The sequence below is a fragment of the Abramis brama genome (assembly GCF_963993115.1).
Source record: "Abramis brama genome assembly, chromosome: 22".
Lineage (NCBI taxonomy): Eukaryota > Metazoa > Chordata > Actinopteri > Cypriniformes > Leuciscidae > Abramis > Abramis brama.
The window spans coordinates 8,157,290-8,173,691 of record NC_139984.1 but is presented as its reverse complement, the minus strand read 5'-3'; the positions used below and the strand labels follow the sequence as shown (position 1 = coordinate 8,173,691).

Genomic DNA, 16,402 nt, shown 5'->3' with positions numbered 1-16,402 from the left:
ATACAACTATTTGAAAATCTGGAATCTGATGGTGCAAAAAAATCTAAAGATTGAGAAAATCACCTTTTAAAGTTGTTCATTTATGTTTGCGATTGTGCTGCATTCACTCACAAAAATAAATGTTTTCTATATTTACAGTAGGAAATTTACAACATATCTTCATGTAACATAATCTTTACTTAAGCTGGTGTGAGTGAGTGGAGGCGGGGCTCATTTGCATATTCATTGTCTATATACTTAATGAAGTTACATTCAAGCTATTTTAAGACATGCAAATGTATAAGAAACGTTAAATATGTGATCAAAGATGAGTTTTAAGGGATAAAATTATTGACTACAGGGGGACTTTAACAACCAGCAGAGAACTTTGAACAAACATTCTATTAACGTTACTGGAAGAATGTAAAACTTTGAGAGAACCTTGCCAGAACGTTCCCTGTTAGCTGGGAACCCATAGGAAATAAAGATATTTTTATATATATATATATAGTTCAATATCCTATTTCCTTTATATATTATTTAACAGGCAAAAATCACCACAGCCCGCAGTTTAGGAGACATCGCGACTGACCTGACAGAGAACGGAGCATCAAAGATGAACAAACTGAGCGCAGCGGTGAAAAATCAGCTCATCATGGCCAGCAACGGGAGTCTGGTCTCAACAGGTACATGAGCTCTCGTCTTACCCTCAGGATAGTAGTCGAGTCAGAACTGCTCCTTTAGAAACCTCTGTTTATCCACACGTCAACACACACTGACAGATCTCTGTTCACTTTCTCTGTTAATGAGCTGCTCGCCTCGGATGGCTTCTTTTCCTCGTATTTGTGTTGCTTCTTCTCAAGACTCATTGTGGACTTAGTGAAATGTCATTAAGTTCATGTGCTTTAAACAGTCTGAACGTGATATTTTCTTTTATTACCTGTCATTATGAATGCGTTCATTATTTTATGCATTATTTCACAGGTTCGGCTGACTCAGAAATGAACGACGACCAGAAAAAAGAGAAGCTTGCCGAGTTGAGAAAGAAAGAGAGAGAGATCCAGGATATACTTAGCCAAAAACTGACGGAGCTGAAGGAAATTTGCCTGCGAGAGGCTGTAAGAGCAAACAACAGCGTTTTTTTCCTTTTTGGCTGTTGCAATCACACTGAAAAACATCCAGTCTGATAAATAAATAAATAGTCCATATACTATGTGCTGTTATAGATATATTCCGTGTTGGCGTTACTTGTTTGAAAAAGTAACTCAGGTATTGTAGTAAATTTAAAAGTAATGGGTTACTTTACTAGTTACTTGAAAAAGTAATCTGATTACTTGTGCATTACCCACAACACTGGTTATACTGCATTTGCACAAAAGTTCAATAAACAAGAAGTTAATATTTAGTAGCTTACATTTTAGACTAAATTTTACCAGTTTGTTTGTATATTTTGTTTTTCACCAATGAAACAATGATTCATTTTTACAAATTACAATACTTCATTCTAAATGTTTGTATCATGACCGCCTTTTTTAGTGTGACTGGCTGACTATATTATCCCTAATATATTATTTTAGAGAAAATCATTCATTTTGATGATATTCAGAGTCTGTCAAAAAACATGTTTGGTTAATATTTCACCCCAAAATTATATAAATACCGTTCAAAATTTTAAGCTTAGTAAGATTTTTTTTTTTTGTAAGAAATGTATACTTTTATCCAGCAAGGATACATTAAATTGACAGTATAGAAATATTTCCATTTCAACTTAATGCTGTTATTTTGAACCTTCTATTCATTAAAAAATCCTGAAATATGAATCACAGTTTCCACAAAAATATTAATCAGCACAACTGTTTTCAACATTCATAACAATCATAAATGTTTCATAAGCATCAGATCATCATATTAGAATGATTTCTGAAGGATCATGTGACACTGAAGACTGGAGTAATGATAGGAATAAATTACATTTTACAATATATTACAATAGAAAACATCTATTTTAAATTGTAATAATATTTCACAATATTACTTTTATTTATCTTACCAACCCAAGGTTGATTCAGCCCAACTAGATTCAAAGCACCTGGACACGTTACAGTAATGAGAATGAGATTTTTGGGCATTTTTGGGCAACAAATGTTGGTTCTAAAATTGGTTCCATTGTCTTTAAATAAAATATGATTGTATTATATAAAAATGTTGGGGTGAAAAATGACCCACACATGTTCTTAGTGACTTTTGGCTGTTTACAGTATGTTTGATCTGTTTTTTTTTCAGCAACTCACTGGCAAACTTCCAAAAGAGTATCCCATCATCAAAGGCGAAACCCCTCCTCATGTTCGGAGGAGAGTCGGGACGGCTTTCAAATTGGATGACCTTTTCCCATATAATGAGGTTAGTGTGAAACATTGCCACACAACAATGTTGCCAAGTAGAGGACTGAATAAAATATTAGACACTGGGGGTTTGGCTCTATTGCTCTGAGGCTGTCCTGAGCTGGCCAAATGCCAACATGCCAATTCATCTGAAATGACTGAACTTAAAGCATTTGTCCATTATAACCTGTAAGATTTTAGCTGCCAAATAACTCCAGCATGTGGCCTTGTATTGGAGCTCAATCTTGGAAAACAGACACTTGTTTTGGACAAAGAATTCTGTTTATTGATTGGTGGTTTCAACCACAGGTTCTGATCGGGAACAAACCCAGGATGTGTTTGTTTTAGACTGTGGCCTAAGAGATCATGAAATGTGAAATGTCATGGCTTGTATTAGCATTGAGGCTATCTACATGCTAGTATACTTGTAAAAGTTCTCAAAACAAACATTCATTTGCATTTTGGGAAAACAGACTACAAATATTGATGACTCATCTCACTCGTACTGACAGGCGTATTTACATTTTTGGACATATTTATGAATGCAAATTAAACTACATCTCAGTTTTCTTTTGATTGGCAATCCTTCTACCCAGGATCCATACCTCAGAAATTTGGAGAGCCGCTTTGCCCTGCAGCAGAAAATCGTGGAAGCGGCCAAGAAGCTCGCTGCCGATCCTGACATCTCTAAATTAGTGAGGAAAAAAAGGAGGAGGAACTGTCTGGACGCCATGCAAAAACTGCAGGAGATTGAAGATGAAATGAACCAGTACAGACTGAAGAAAGGACAGAAACCCACACAGAGAGCTTCTATGATCATAGCCGGTATGTAAGACAGATGTCCACTGAAGTGGCTCATCGCTGGGCAAGGACATCCCGCCATGCCTAAAAACAACTAGAATTTTTTTTTTTTTCAATTCTCACATCCCTCAAAAATCTTTAGACCTGATCTTTAGTCATATCATTAATGTCATATATTTATTTAGAGTGCTTTCAACACTTTATCCTTTGCCAAAAAGAAGCGTGCTTAATTTTTTTTAAAATGTGCATTCAAATATTAAAAGTATATTTTTAAGTAACTGTACTTGCAGATAATATTAAAATATAAAAGGCCACTTAAGCATACTTAAAGAGAGCACACTCTCGGGACTTTTTCTTAACCAGTGTTGGGAGTTAAATAATACAAATACAAATACACTTTATGCATTTAATCTCACTTTATTAAACAGTGTATTTGCTGCTGACCTTTGATGATCCAATTCAACCATACTAATAAGCAAAATAATACTTTAGATAAACATGACATTTGTGTTTAGTTTTTGTTTAGTAAGTGTTGTAAGTGTTGAACTTTTTCCTGTGTCCTATTCTTCTGCGATCCAGATTGGCAGCACATCTAAAATGTTTGTTTGAGCTGCTTTAATCTGCATTTCCTTCAGCCTGAGGCTTATTCATCTCCCTTCTGGTGTGAAAGGGCCTTTACATTTGGCAAAAATAGAACTTTTGTTGTTGTTGTTAATAAACAAGCAAGCCCAGCCCAGGTGAGAAAAAGTAACACAAAAGTAATGTAATGCATTACTTTCCATAAATAGCAAGGAAGTAACGTAATTAGTTACTTTTTTGTGGAGTAATTCAATATTGTAACACATTTAAAGTAACTTTTAAAAGTAACTTCCCAACACTGTTCACCCAAAAATGAAAATTAGCCCATGATTTACTCACCCTGAAGCCATCCTAGGTGTATATGACATTCTTCTTTCAGACAAATACAATTGGAGTTATATTAAAAAATGTCCTGGCTCTTCCAAGCTTTACAATGGGAGTGAATGGCTCTTTATGTTTTGAAGTCCATAAAAGTGCATCCATCCATAATAAAAGTGCTCCACGCAGCTCTGGGGGGTTAATAAAGGCCTTCTGAAGCGAAGCGTTTGTGTAAGAAAAATATCCATATTTAAAACTTTATCGACTAAAATAATTAGTTTCCGGTAGATGGCCGCACGCAAGTCGACTTACGCCAAAAGAGTAACACTTGACGATGTATGACGTAGGAGTAGCGTGAGCTTTGACGCCTCTCGCGGTGACACATCTTAAACAAACAGGGCTGGGCAACAATTTAAAGTTCCTCCGACATTTCTCTTTAAAAATTCTCGTTTTAGACTTCTAATTCGTGAGCGGTGTTTTGTTTTGCTCTATCCTCTACGCTTCCGCGTTCGTCAATGCGTTGTGCGTCAAGTTCAAGGGTTACTCTTTCGCCATAAATCAAAGCTTATGGCCGTCTGCCGGAAGCTAGTTATTTTAGTAGATAAAGTTTGAAATATTTGATAATATTTAAATAAATTGAATAATTGATGGACTTCCAAACATAAACAGCCATTCACTGCCATCAAAAAGCTTGGGAAGAGCCAGGACATTTTTTTATATAACTCAGATTGTGTTCGTCTGAAAGAAGAATGTCATATACACTTAGGATGGCTTGAGGGTGAGTAAATCATGGGCTAATTTAAACTTTTACTTACAGTTAAAGTAATAACTATAAATTATACATAATTACATGCAACTAACCCTAAACCAAACCCTAATCCTTACCCTATAGTAAGTACATGTAGTTAATTCATGTAATTACATGTATAATTACACTGTAACAAGGGCACCTTAAAACAGTGGGTTACACTTTATTTTAAGGTGTCTTTTGTTACACTGTAATTATACATTTAAGTACTCATTAATATTAAGAAACTACATGTACTTACTATAAGATTAGGGTTTGGTTTGGTTTAGCTGCATGTAATTATGCACAATTTATAGTAACTCTAGTAACTACATAGTAACGTGTAACAATGACACTGTAAAATAGTGTTACAAATAACATATAACGTGTAACTTACATTTTAAATCAAATTGAAATGAACATGCTATTAAGTGTCCAAAAACATTCAGTTCACACTTTAATTTATTCTTTTAAAATACATTATTTCCGTAATAAGTGCTCTTTTTAAAACTATGCTAAAGTGTACTTCATTCATGGTAAAGATTTGTTGACCTGTCCTGCCGTATAAAACAAGCTGAAGTGGCTTGTGGTCTGACCAAATGCTGAAGGAAGCCATTAAAACAAGAAAGAGAATCCAAAAGATTAAAAAGAGGCAAGAGACCATAAAACAAAGTACCACTGCAATTTTACAGTGGCTACGAATGTAGCTCATGCAATCATATTTAATATATCATATATGTTTATTAGGCTGTGAATTTAACATGTTAATTTAAGGTGATTCATTTTAGGAAATGGGGCTTAATTAACAATTAATCAAATAACAATATATGCAATATAATTGATTAGCCATGTCATGAATTAAATCAGGGTCAACCAAACATTTATTTAAATTAACTGCATGTAGTGTTTCGTTAACATACCATCATTTCTCTTTCTTCCATAGATGAACTGGCTCAGTCTGAGTGCAGCTCCCTGTGTGATAGTCTTCCTCTAGATGACGGTAATGACATCAATTATGAAACCACTATCAGCTCTCTGATTATGTACTGTAATTAAGATACAACTCACTAGCTCACTGCCAGTGGTTCTTCCTCAGCATTGTTCCCTACTGCATACACTGAGTCATGCACATTAACACTCATAATAGATCATTTATCATGCAAAAACCAACAAAGAATTTACATATTTACATATTATTCGAACCAGATGCAACCAAAAGCATAAAAGCACAGCATTCAAAAGCCATGTTTGTGTCTTCAGAAGATGACAGCCAGAGGCCACGATCTCGCTCCGTCCAGTGTTCCCCGTGTCTCAGTCCTCCTCTGTCATCGTCCGGCCTGGAGTACGACCCCGAGAGACGATCCTCAGCCAGCGACACACACCACGACAGACCTCTTAACAGGTGTGAATACTCACTGTACCTAATGATCAACTGGGCTGAAGAAAACCCTCAAGAAACTTATTGCTCCAAAAAAGACATAAAAGCACCATACTTAAGTATTTATAACTCCCATGCTATGTTCCAAGTCTCCTAGCCCATTCAGTAGCTTTGTGTGACATAAATGTCATAAAAATTACATTTCATTGCCCTTATGCAAAAACATTATTTCTTTTGATTTTGGGGTGAAAGATTACCCAGACATGTTCTCTTTCATCAGCTGTATTCCTCTGTCTGTTTGAATTCAGATTGGATCATGAGGTCCAAGGGCCAGGACATTATTACACCCCCCGAGAGGTGTTCTCTGCCCAAAGCAGTCCGTGTAAAACTTTACCCAGAATGCTGAAGAACCCCCGCAGCTTACCGCAAACCCCCGTTATGCCCCGTAACGCCTACAGCAGCAGCCAACTCAGGCAAGTTCACTTGGTTCAGCAGCAACCACTACTTACAATTTCTTTGTAAATTGTAAAAATCTTGTTGGTCTTGTTGTTTTTATGGTTTATCTGCGTCCTGTAGGTCAGAAGCTCATATCCGTGGTTTCCGACACCGCAGCGGTAGTTTGGAGTCTCAGTCACAACTTCTCCACTCTCACTGCGCAAACAAGTCGGTGTTCCCGCTGTCTCCTTCACAGCGAAGCAACAGCACTGAGGTGTTGGATGACTGCTCGTCCTATACCAGCATGTCCAGCATGGACTACTGCCTCCCCTGCTCGGCCACTCCTCCCTACCGCACACTGGACTCACAATCCCACGACTACCGGCTCCACCGCAAAGTGGAGATCTACGGCAATACAGGCAGTATGCCCAACTTGGTCCCTCAGAACTCCAGCTGTTATGGCCACCAGCAGAATCACTACGGACCGACTGCCTACTACGTGACTGGATATCCCGGCTTCGAATATGAGCCTTGTTCTAACGGAGCTTACGTTTACGAGAGCGAACTCGAGGGTCACTATAACATCAACCCCACTTACCCAGCACATGGTTACCAGGGCCGTGGTCGCAACAGGCATTATGGAATAGAGGGATCGGATAATTTGTCACAGAATCCATACGCAACTGTTAGACCCCCTAGAGGAAGGCAGGGACCCTTGAATGAGGTGTTGACAAAGAACATGTACAAGGCTTTGGTGGCAGAGCATTTGAAAGGATGGTACAATCGCAGCGCTGGGCACAAGGACCCAGGTCCCTATCAGCTGGTGTACACCTACAAATATGACCGAGGTTCCCAGCACAGCCTAGGCTACCAGACTCTGCCCGCACCGTTCAGCCACTCCAGCCGAACCAACTCGTTCTCCTCAGGTAAGTACAGTTCCTCAAACAACACAATGTAGACTAGGGGTTCTCAACTCTGCAGGAAAGTGGACCTTGAAGGCCAGAGTTTAGCTCCAACCTTGATCAAACTCACCTGCCTCTAAGGCCCTGGCTGTGTTCGAAATCGCCCCCTATGCCCTCATTCACTTTTCCCTACATTACTCCACTACTTCTGCAATCTCAGCAAAAGTGCGCATCAAGGGCGTATATCAGCGGCAAATGGAGCACTCATGAGTACCCTTCTGAAACCTAAAATGACTTGTGGATTTAACGGACACATGCGCACAGCACCCATTGTAAGACCGCAATTGTATATGAAGTGTGCCATTTAGGACAGGGCCTAACTTTCTAGTAATCTTGTAGACCTTGATTAGCTTGTTCAGGTGAGTTTGATCAAGGTTGAAGCTAAACTATGCAGGAAAGTGGATCTCGGGGGTCAGAGTTTAGCTCCAACCTTGATCAAACTCACCTGCTTCTAACTTTCTAGTTATCTTTAAGACCTTGATTAGCTTGTTCAGGTGTGTTTGATCATGCTTGGAGGAAAAATGCTGCAGGAAAGTGGACCTCAAAGGCCAGTTTAGGAACCCCCGACGTAGACTATGGACAAAATGAATCTTATGGGCAACAAAATGCCTGGTTCTGGCAGTAAGCAATTGTAGGGCCCAGATGGTTCTGGATCCTCTGCCCGCATCTGGGCAAAAAGGCCCGGTTGTCTCCCGTTTTTGGCAGACCTGTTCTGGTTTAAACTGCACAGTAGACATGGACCAACAAGAAATAAGATATAGATTGTTGTTGACTGCCAGAGCGAATCTAATAAACTAATCTAATAAACTTTGGCACTTAACTTGCCCTGCACCAATTCTCTGATGGACATGAATGATACCTCATCATGCAGCTTTTTGAGAAAATATGTGCTAGTAGTTTTATAAATGATTGAACTTACAATGTTCATCAGGTGGGCGATAAAATGAGCAGAAAGTCCTGTAGATTTGTATTGAATGAGGGAATCAAGTCAGGGGCCAGTTGCATAAACTTAGCCACTATATTAAGACTGTCTTAAGAACTAGTTTGACCTACTTGCAGTTAATCCGTCCAACTTTTCCAAATCAAATTAGACTGGTCTAACTTTTTATGTAACTGACTTTAAAAAATTATGACCAGCCTTGAAAAAAAATATAGATGACTAACTTTTAAGACTACTCTAAGCAGTTTATGCAACTGGCCATAGATCTGGAGACCAGAATATTGTAAAGACTTGGTGTAAACTTTGACTTGGGCCAGTAAGCAAACAACTAAAACACCCTAGTAACCACACACTTTGCATTTTTTTTAAATCTTTGCATGGGTTTCTACCCCTTACATTTTCCTCAGATGAAATTTAAGGTTAAGGTTTAACGTTATGTAACATATCACACTTTTCTTCCTCACTAGTGTCATCTACTGCCAGTGGAGGGGGAAACTGGCAGAATCATTTAGCAGTGGGCCTGACTGATGGCGAATTGCCTGATGTTCCCTTGAGCGCTGGGGCTTACAGTCCTTCATACAGTCGCAGCCCAACACACAACAGGTGAGATAGAAAATGAGTTCTTTTAAAGACAAACCTTTGTTCGGCTACTTTAGACAAGCCCCACAAAACAGCTATGTAGTTGTATTTAATAATGGTCATGAAGAAGGCCATTGAGGGTTGATATGCATACATGTTTATGGATGCTGGGATGTATTGTTTAGCTGCCTGGAAGTTTCTAGTAATTCTGGGAACTTGAATAGCTGGGTCAGGTGTGTTTAATTAATGTTGATAAACTGTGCAGGACAGTTGTCCTCCCAGATCAGGATTGGACACCTCTGCCTTACTGTGACTTTTGACTGGTGTTCTGTTGCAGGTGACTACAGGTAATCACAGTGGATGCCAAATTTAATTAGTCAAATTAAAATGAGGATTTGAGACGGTTAATATGTCATAATGTCTTTACGGTCCCAGGTAATGACTAATGTTTACAGTGTGTTGTTTTTTTTTGTCCCCCGGACATTCATGGAAATCAGCATTTTCACTTCGTCCTGTCAAATATGGCTTCTACCTTGACTATGGTCAATATAGTATCAGCGTTACACTGTAAAAAATTAAACCGTGATTTTTACGGTAAAAAAAGGCAGCTGTGGTTGCCAGTACTTTACCGTCAAAAATACGGTGGCAACGTTATTGGTTTTACAGACTTAACTTAAAATTTACAGTAATAAACCGTAATTCATTATCTGATATAATGTGAATTTAACGTCCTATTGAAGTATTAATATCTGTTTTGTACCATTGTAATACACTGATAACCACCAATCACAGCAGTGATGAGAGTCACATGATCAATCAAAGCTCATCACAAGCAACTCTTCCACAAGAAATGTAGTACTAATATAATAGAAGCTGCACAGAGTCATTCACACAAACATTAAACACCATCATGGTAACACACATGAAATTTTAAAAATGCAATAAACATTCATTTAACAACATTAAATGTAACATAAAACCCTAACGTACATAACTGATTAGAACAAATTAAGAAAACTATGAAGAAACATAGTTATTTTAACAAAAATAGATCAAATGTGAAGTGTCACGCAGGGAATTGTTCCCAAATTGTTCCCGAATTGTGGGAATGTCAATTTACGGTTTTTCACTGTAAATTATACAATGAGTTGTTCTTTTTCACTTTCAAAAACTGTAAATTTAATGGTATTTTACAGTAAAATTACATTAAATGTACCATTAGATCTATCACAGTTATTTACCGTATATAGTACGGAAACGTTCTGTTAACAAATTAACAGTTTTTCACTTTTTAGCATTCTTTTACCGTTAAAATCACGATAATGTTTTACAGTGTAGATCATAGTGAAGTCTTTTTTGTGCATTCGGAAAATATCCTAATACAATGATATTCGGTTGCAGTCCCTTTTGGGAAACGTGACCACATTTAGCAACCACCCAACAAGCGCAAAAACATTTTCAAAACACTTGCCAGTGTAGCACCTTGGTTGCAATTAGGATTTGCTGCATTACAATGTTTTATAAACATGCTAGAACCACACCTAAGATAAAAAATAAAAAAAAAATGAAAAGATTTCACAAATAATGCACAAAAAAACACCCCCAAAGAGATCAAAACAAACAGAGATCAAAAGAGGGAGAGATCAAACAATAATAAAAACAGTATGAGATCAAACAAAAAATGCAAACAAAATGTAGAAAAAGATATTAAACAAAGCAAATAATAAAAGCAAAAAGAGATCAAACTAAACATAAAGAGTTTAACATATTAATGACTTAATAAAAAGTGTGCATTGTAAATATATTTGGTTTTGTTATTTTGTTTCTGGGTTTTGTACAAGCAAAATAAAACATTGTAAAAACACCTAGCAGCCTCAAGCATCAGTAGCAGATTTTTAGGATGAAAAGAAAATCAGACCAAACTACAATGCTTGTTTAGGCTTTAAAAAATTCAATATGCCATTTGTGTAAATTGTATCATTTCTGTTTACCACTGTCAGATAGTTCAATCTTTTGTCCACACTTTTACTGGCATATAAATCCCTTTTACAATGGTATTTTTTTTGTGTGTGTGTGTGATTGCATCAGCATCATTTATTTAGTGTGATTGCATCAGTCAAATAAACTATGTCCTCAGGCTTTTTGGTGTCTATACATGGAACTTTTTGATCTAACTGGATTATTATGACAACCTCCACTTCAAGGCATGAACGGTTGACGTTGACGAGTTTTAATGTTTGCTACTTGTGTCTCTTATGGCAGGTTCCCAGCAGAAAGTGCCACCTCTCACACACCAGAGCCGGCAGAAGTGTTCGGTGCCATGGCCAGCTGTTCCGACACAGACCATTAAAGAGCACATGAGGACAGGTCAGACATCAAACTCTCATCTTTCATTCCTGTGATTTTACTTTCTACAATTAGAGACTGACTCTGTTAACCCTTTTACACCGACAACGTTCTGGTGTGTGTTCCCGGCCTGTGTCCGTTCTCAAACCGTTCTGCACATTTCCTGTGCAGAAAAGGGGGTTCAGCACCAAAAAGGCCCTAAAAACTTGATAGGTCTTGAACGGAGCAGGGGGTGGAAAAAATACTGCCGTTGTCTCGTTGAGCGATGTACAGTGAGGAAAATAAGTATTTGAACACCCTGCTATTTTGCAAGTTCTCCCACTTGGAAATCATGAAGGGGTCTGAAATTGTCATCGTAGGTGCATGTCCACTGTGAGAGACATAATCTAAAAAAAAAATATCCAGAAATCACAATATATGATTTTTTAACTATTTATTTGTATGATACAGCTGCAAATAAGTATTTGAACACCTGTCTATCAGCTAGAATTCTGACCCTCAAAGACCTGTTAGTCTGCCTTTAAAATGTCCACCTCCACTCCATTTATTATCCTAAATTAGATGCACCTGTTTGAGGTCGTTAGCTGCATAAAGACACCTGTCCACCCCATACAATCAGTAAGAATCCAACTACTAACATGGCCAAGACCAAAGAGCTGTCCAAAGACACTAGAGACAAAATTGTACACCTCCACAAGGTTGGAAAGGGCTATACGGGGAAATTGCCAAGCAGCTTAGTGAAAAAAGGTCCACTGTTGGAGCAATCGTTAGAAAATGGAAGAAGCTAAACATGACTGTCAATCTCCCTCGGACTGGGGCTCCATGCAAGATCTCACCTCGTGGGGTCTCAATGATCCTAAAAAAGGTGAGAAATCAGCCTAGAACTACACGGGAGGAGCTGGTCAATGACCTGAAAAGAGCTGGGACCACCGTTTCCAAGGTTACTGTTGGTAATACACTAAGACGTCATGGTTTGAAATCATGCATGGCACGGAAGGTTCCCCTGCTTAAACCAGCACATGTCAAGGCCCGTCTTAAGTTTGCCAATGACCATTTGGATGATCCAGAGGAGTCATGGGAGAAAGTCATGTGGTCAGATGAGACCAAAATAGAACTTTTTGGTCATAATTCCACTAAACGTGTTTGGAGGAAGAAGAATGATGAGTACCATCCCAAGAACACCATCCCTACTGTGAAGCATGGGGGTGGTAGCATCATGCTTTGGGGGTGTTTTTCTGCACATGGGACAGGGCGACTGCACTGTATTAAGGAGAGGATGACCGGGGCCATGTATTGCGAGATTTTGGGGAACAACCTCCTTCCCTCAGTTAGAGCATTGAAGATGGGTCGAGGCTGGGTCTTCCAACATGACAATGACCCGAAGCACACAGCCAGGATAACCAAGGAGTGGCTCTGTAAGAAGCATATCAAGGTTCTGGCGTGGCCTAGCCAGTCTCCAGACCTAAACCCAATAGAGAATCTTTGGAGGGAGCTCAAACTCCGTGTTTCTCAGCGACAGCCCAGAAACCTGACTGATCTAGAGAAGATCTGTGTGGAGGAGTGGGCCAAAATCCCTCCTGCAGTGTGTGCAAACCTGGTGAAAAACTACAGGAAACGTTTGACCTCTGTAATTGCAAACAAAGGCTACTGTACCAAATATTAACATTGATTTTCTCAGGTGTTCAAATACTTATTTGCAGCTGTATCATACAAAAAAATAGTTAAAAAATCATACATTGTGATTTCTGGATTTTTTGTCTCTCACAGTGGACATGCACCTACGATGACAATTTCAGACCCCTCCATGATTTCTAAGTGGGAGAACTTGCAAAATAGCAGGGTGTTCAAATACTTATTTTCCTCACTGTAATAACGTTGCACTTAGGGCCTAAAATAAACATCTCGTTAAGCACCAAATGCGAGTTAAAATCTGCATTGGCAAGTATATGAAATGGAATCAATCATCAGTTGGCTGGTGACATATTTATGAATTCTAACAATGCAATGTTGTGTGAACATGAACGTTAATGACGCTCGGGACAGTTGACGGGCCAGTGCTGCATCGTCACGAAAGTTTGAGCCTTGCCAATTTAAATATTCAAGTGCAAGAAGACGCAAAATGGAGCTCAATTCAATTCGTTTTCTTTGCGCAAACATCCGAAGCATGGACCCAGAGAGCCGCGTCTCAGACAGCTCGCAAATACTGAATTGAGCTCTTTTCACGTATTCTAGCGCTTGAATAGACATACTCACAAAAAGTAAAAACTGCCCATCTCAGCAAGAATCCTAGTAAATATAGTCGGTTATGGCTTAAGTGGATGTAAACAGTAGAGAAAGATGTGTACCGGTATCAGTGTATTGGATCCATGCATTCGCTCTTAAAGTGACAGCAGCCTAAAATTTCTGCTGCTGTCTGTGTTTTTAAAGCTACACTGTGTAATTTTTTAAGTTGATTCTTTGCAAAAAACACTTTGTTCTTTCAAAATGATATGTGCTCATTAATGTGTAATTACTTCTACCAACCAATCAAGTATTCTCGTAAGCGTAGAATCTGCCAATTGGAATACATACGAGTGAGTCGCTCGAATGGCGGCAGCCATGTTGCGCCTCCATCTTGAAAATACATTAGCCAAAGAGGGACATACCGGGAAATTCAAGCTTCACCTTTCGCGTTTTGACACTCAGCGGCACCGTGACGAATGCGAGGGGGAGATTACTCGCGACTGCCGGCAGATTTGAAATAATACGGCCACCGTAGGAGTTAAAACGCCCTCGGAATGGGAGGGGCTAGAAAGTAATATTCAGTTGATAGTCATAAACAATTTCACTGCTAGATGGGAGAAAATCCTACACAGTGTAGCTTTAATGTTAATCAAACAATGAAGGACAAAGAAAAAAATCATGCTCTTGACAGATTAATCCTTATTAAACGTACAAAAGTTATTCAATGTTTAATTTGCACAGTGCAGACTATCCAGTGATTACTTTATTCACTGTCTCTACCTGAAAACTACTGTTACTTCTCTTTAATAATGTGTTAAATTTATATTAGGACCAGAACTATCCACTAATGAAATGTGTTTTTGGAATTCACTGATTGGCTATTGGATTAGCTCATTTCACATGTCAATCTCATCACACAGAGCACACGCTGATACCGCAGCATCACGACTGCTGTATTTCCCAACGTCTGGTGGACCAAAAGACATATTGGCACAACAGAAAGTAGAAAGGAAACAGAAGCACCTTACCGACAGATGTGGACAACACGGACCTAATTCTCTCGTGCCTTGGAATGAGATGTCTTTCAGTTCCAGAGTGACAGGAGAAGCGCTGTGGTCATGCTAGTGGACGTCTAGCTGAACTAATGACTCATAAAAAGCCCCAAACTGTCAGAGCATCAGTGTTTATTTGAGTTAGTACTGCGGCGAGCACAGAGAGAATCAAGCCAAGCAAACGAGAAGTGCACACATATAGTGAATGCCATTTCATAGTGGAGGTTCTAAGAAGGTGAAGAAACTAGCCATATCACATGACCTTTTTTTTTTTTTTTACATTGGCATACACAGAACGGTTGATAGATTTGAACTTCAAAACAATGCGACAAAATAATGTAAATATTATTATGAATGAGTGGCTGTTTTTAAATTGCTTTTCATTTTTAATTTATTGAGTTGTCCATGCTTGTAGAAGTGCTTAATATGTGAGACCAGCGAGTTGTTGATACTGTATATATTTTGTCCTGCACAAATTCTGTTAGAACAGCACTTGATTGAAGTGAACTTGGCAAGACTGCCGACACAAGACCCTGGAAAACCTAGACTTTTTCTGCTTTAAGATAAAATAAATAAATGTTTTCTGTTTTTACTACAGAACTCTGTAAGAATGTTGTCAATGCTCTTAAAGGAATGTTCTGGTCTAACACAAGCTCATGTGAAGCATGCTGTCGATTACCACACAGAATCATTCGCTCGTTCCTCAGTACTGTGTGTGAACAAACTTAACTCTTTCCTCGCCAGCGTTTAAGGAAAAAAGAAAAAGTTGCCAGCCACCGTCAGCATTTTTTAAATCATTTTCACAAAAGTTTCATGGCCCCCAGAATATTTTGTTCTATGAATATCTGACCATGCTATATATCAAAAGAAAGAACAGAGCCTCTGCTTTTAAACAACAACAACAACAAAGCCCATTTTATTCTATCTTCTTTTTTTAATCAACATTTGAATGTGGGTAGGTTTCATAAAAAAGGCAAGATTTTGAGCAATAAGCTGAGAAAATCTAGATGGAGGAGATCAAAGCTTCACAGTCCTATAGAAGTCCTTTCATTCAGTAACATTTGGCAGTTTTGATTTATATGCTGTTTAATGTTGATGATCGCGCTATTTTACATATGCATCTGCTTACATTATGCTAACACTTGTTTCTGCTTTTGCGCCTGTTTTTGATCAGGAGATTCAGTATTCTTTCAGAAGATGCATAATAGCGCCCCCTAGCATATAACAGACATGCGTGTCATGTCTGACTGTCTGTCAATAGGAGGAAGCCACACCCCGTTTAGGAGATCTTCGGGCTGCAGTGATACCCTTCTCAAACATTCTGTCAATGGCGGGGAAAGAGTTAAACGTAGTACAATAATGCACTTACAATGGACATTTAGGCAAACATTACAGAGGAAGTGTGAAGCATGTGCTTAAAGCACTTATATTATTTCTTCCTTTCGAAAATGTGTTAAATTAGCTGTAAGGTTGTAATGAAATGAAAAATAAAATCATTTAATTAGATGAAAAACTCAACGAACAGAAAATTTGCAATGTTGCCTAGACAACTAACTAAAATAAGTTTAATTTAGAGCACTAAAATTGGAAATAAATAACTAAAAAGATAATAAAAATAAATTAAACCTATATACTAATACGT

The 16,402-nt window shown here is 38.3% G+C and overlaps 1 protein-coding gene across 2 annotated transcripts in view; it reads left to right on the top strand.

Annotated features, from left to right (window-relative positions):
* Nucleotides 1-16,402, top strand: part of frmd4bb (FERM domain containing 4Bb) — a 61,930-nt gene extending 45,528 nt beyond the window's left edge. For both annotated transcript variants that reach the window (XM_084099725.1, XM_084099724.1), the window contains exons 14-24: nucleotides 527-665; nucleotides 964-1,097; nucleotides 2,263-2,379; nucleotides 2,957-3,185; nucleotides 5,789-5,845; nucleotides 6,106-6,247; nucleotides 6,532-6,696; nucleotides 6,800-7,584; nucleotides 9,028-9,163; nucleotides 11,402-11,506; nucleotides 14,629-16,402. In XM_084099725.1, the coding sequence (XP_083955851.1) occupies nucleotides 527-665; nucleotides 964-1,097; nucleotides 2,263-2,379; nucleotides 2,957-3,185; nucleotides 5,789-5,845; nucleotides 6,106-6,247; nucleotides 6,532-6,696; nucleotides 6,800-7,584; nucleotides 9,028-9,163; nucleotides 11,402-11,489 (1,992 nt within the window). In that variant the 3' untranslated portion in view covers nucleotides 11,490-11,506; nucleotides 14,629-16,402. The remainder of the gene's footprint in view (nucleotides 1-526; nucleotides 666-963; nucleotides 1,098-2,262; nucleotides 2,380-2,956; nucleotides 3,186-5,788; nucleotides 5,846-6,105; nucleotides 6,248-6,531; nucleotides 6,697-6,799; nucleotides 7,585-9,027; nucleotides 9,164-11,401; nucleotides 11,507-14,628) is intronic.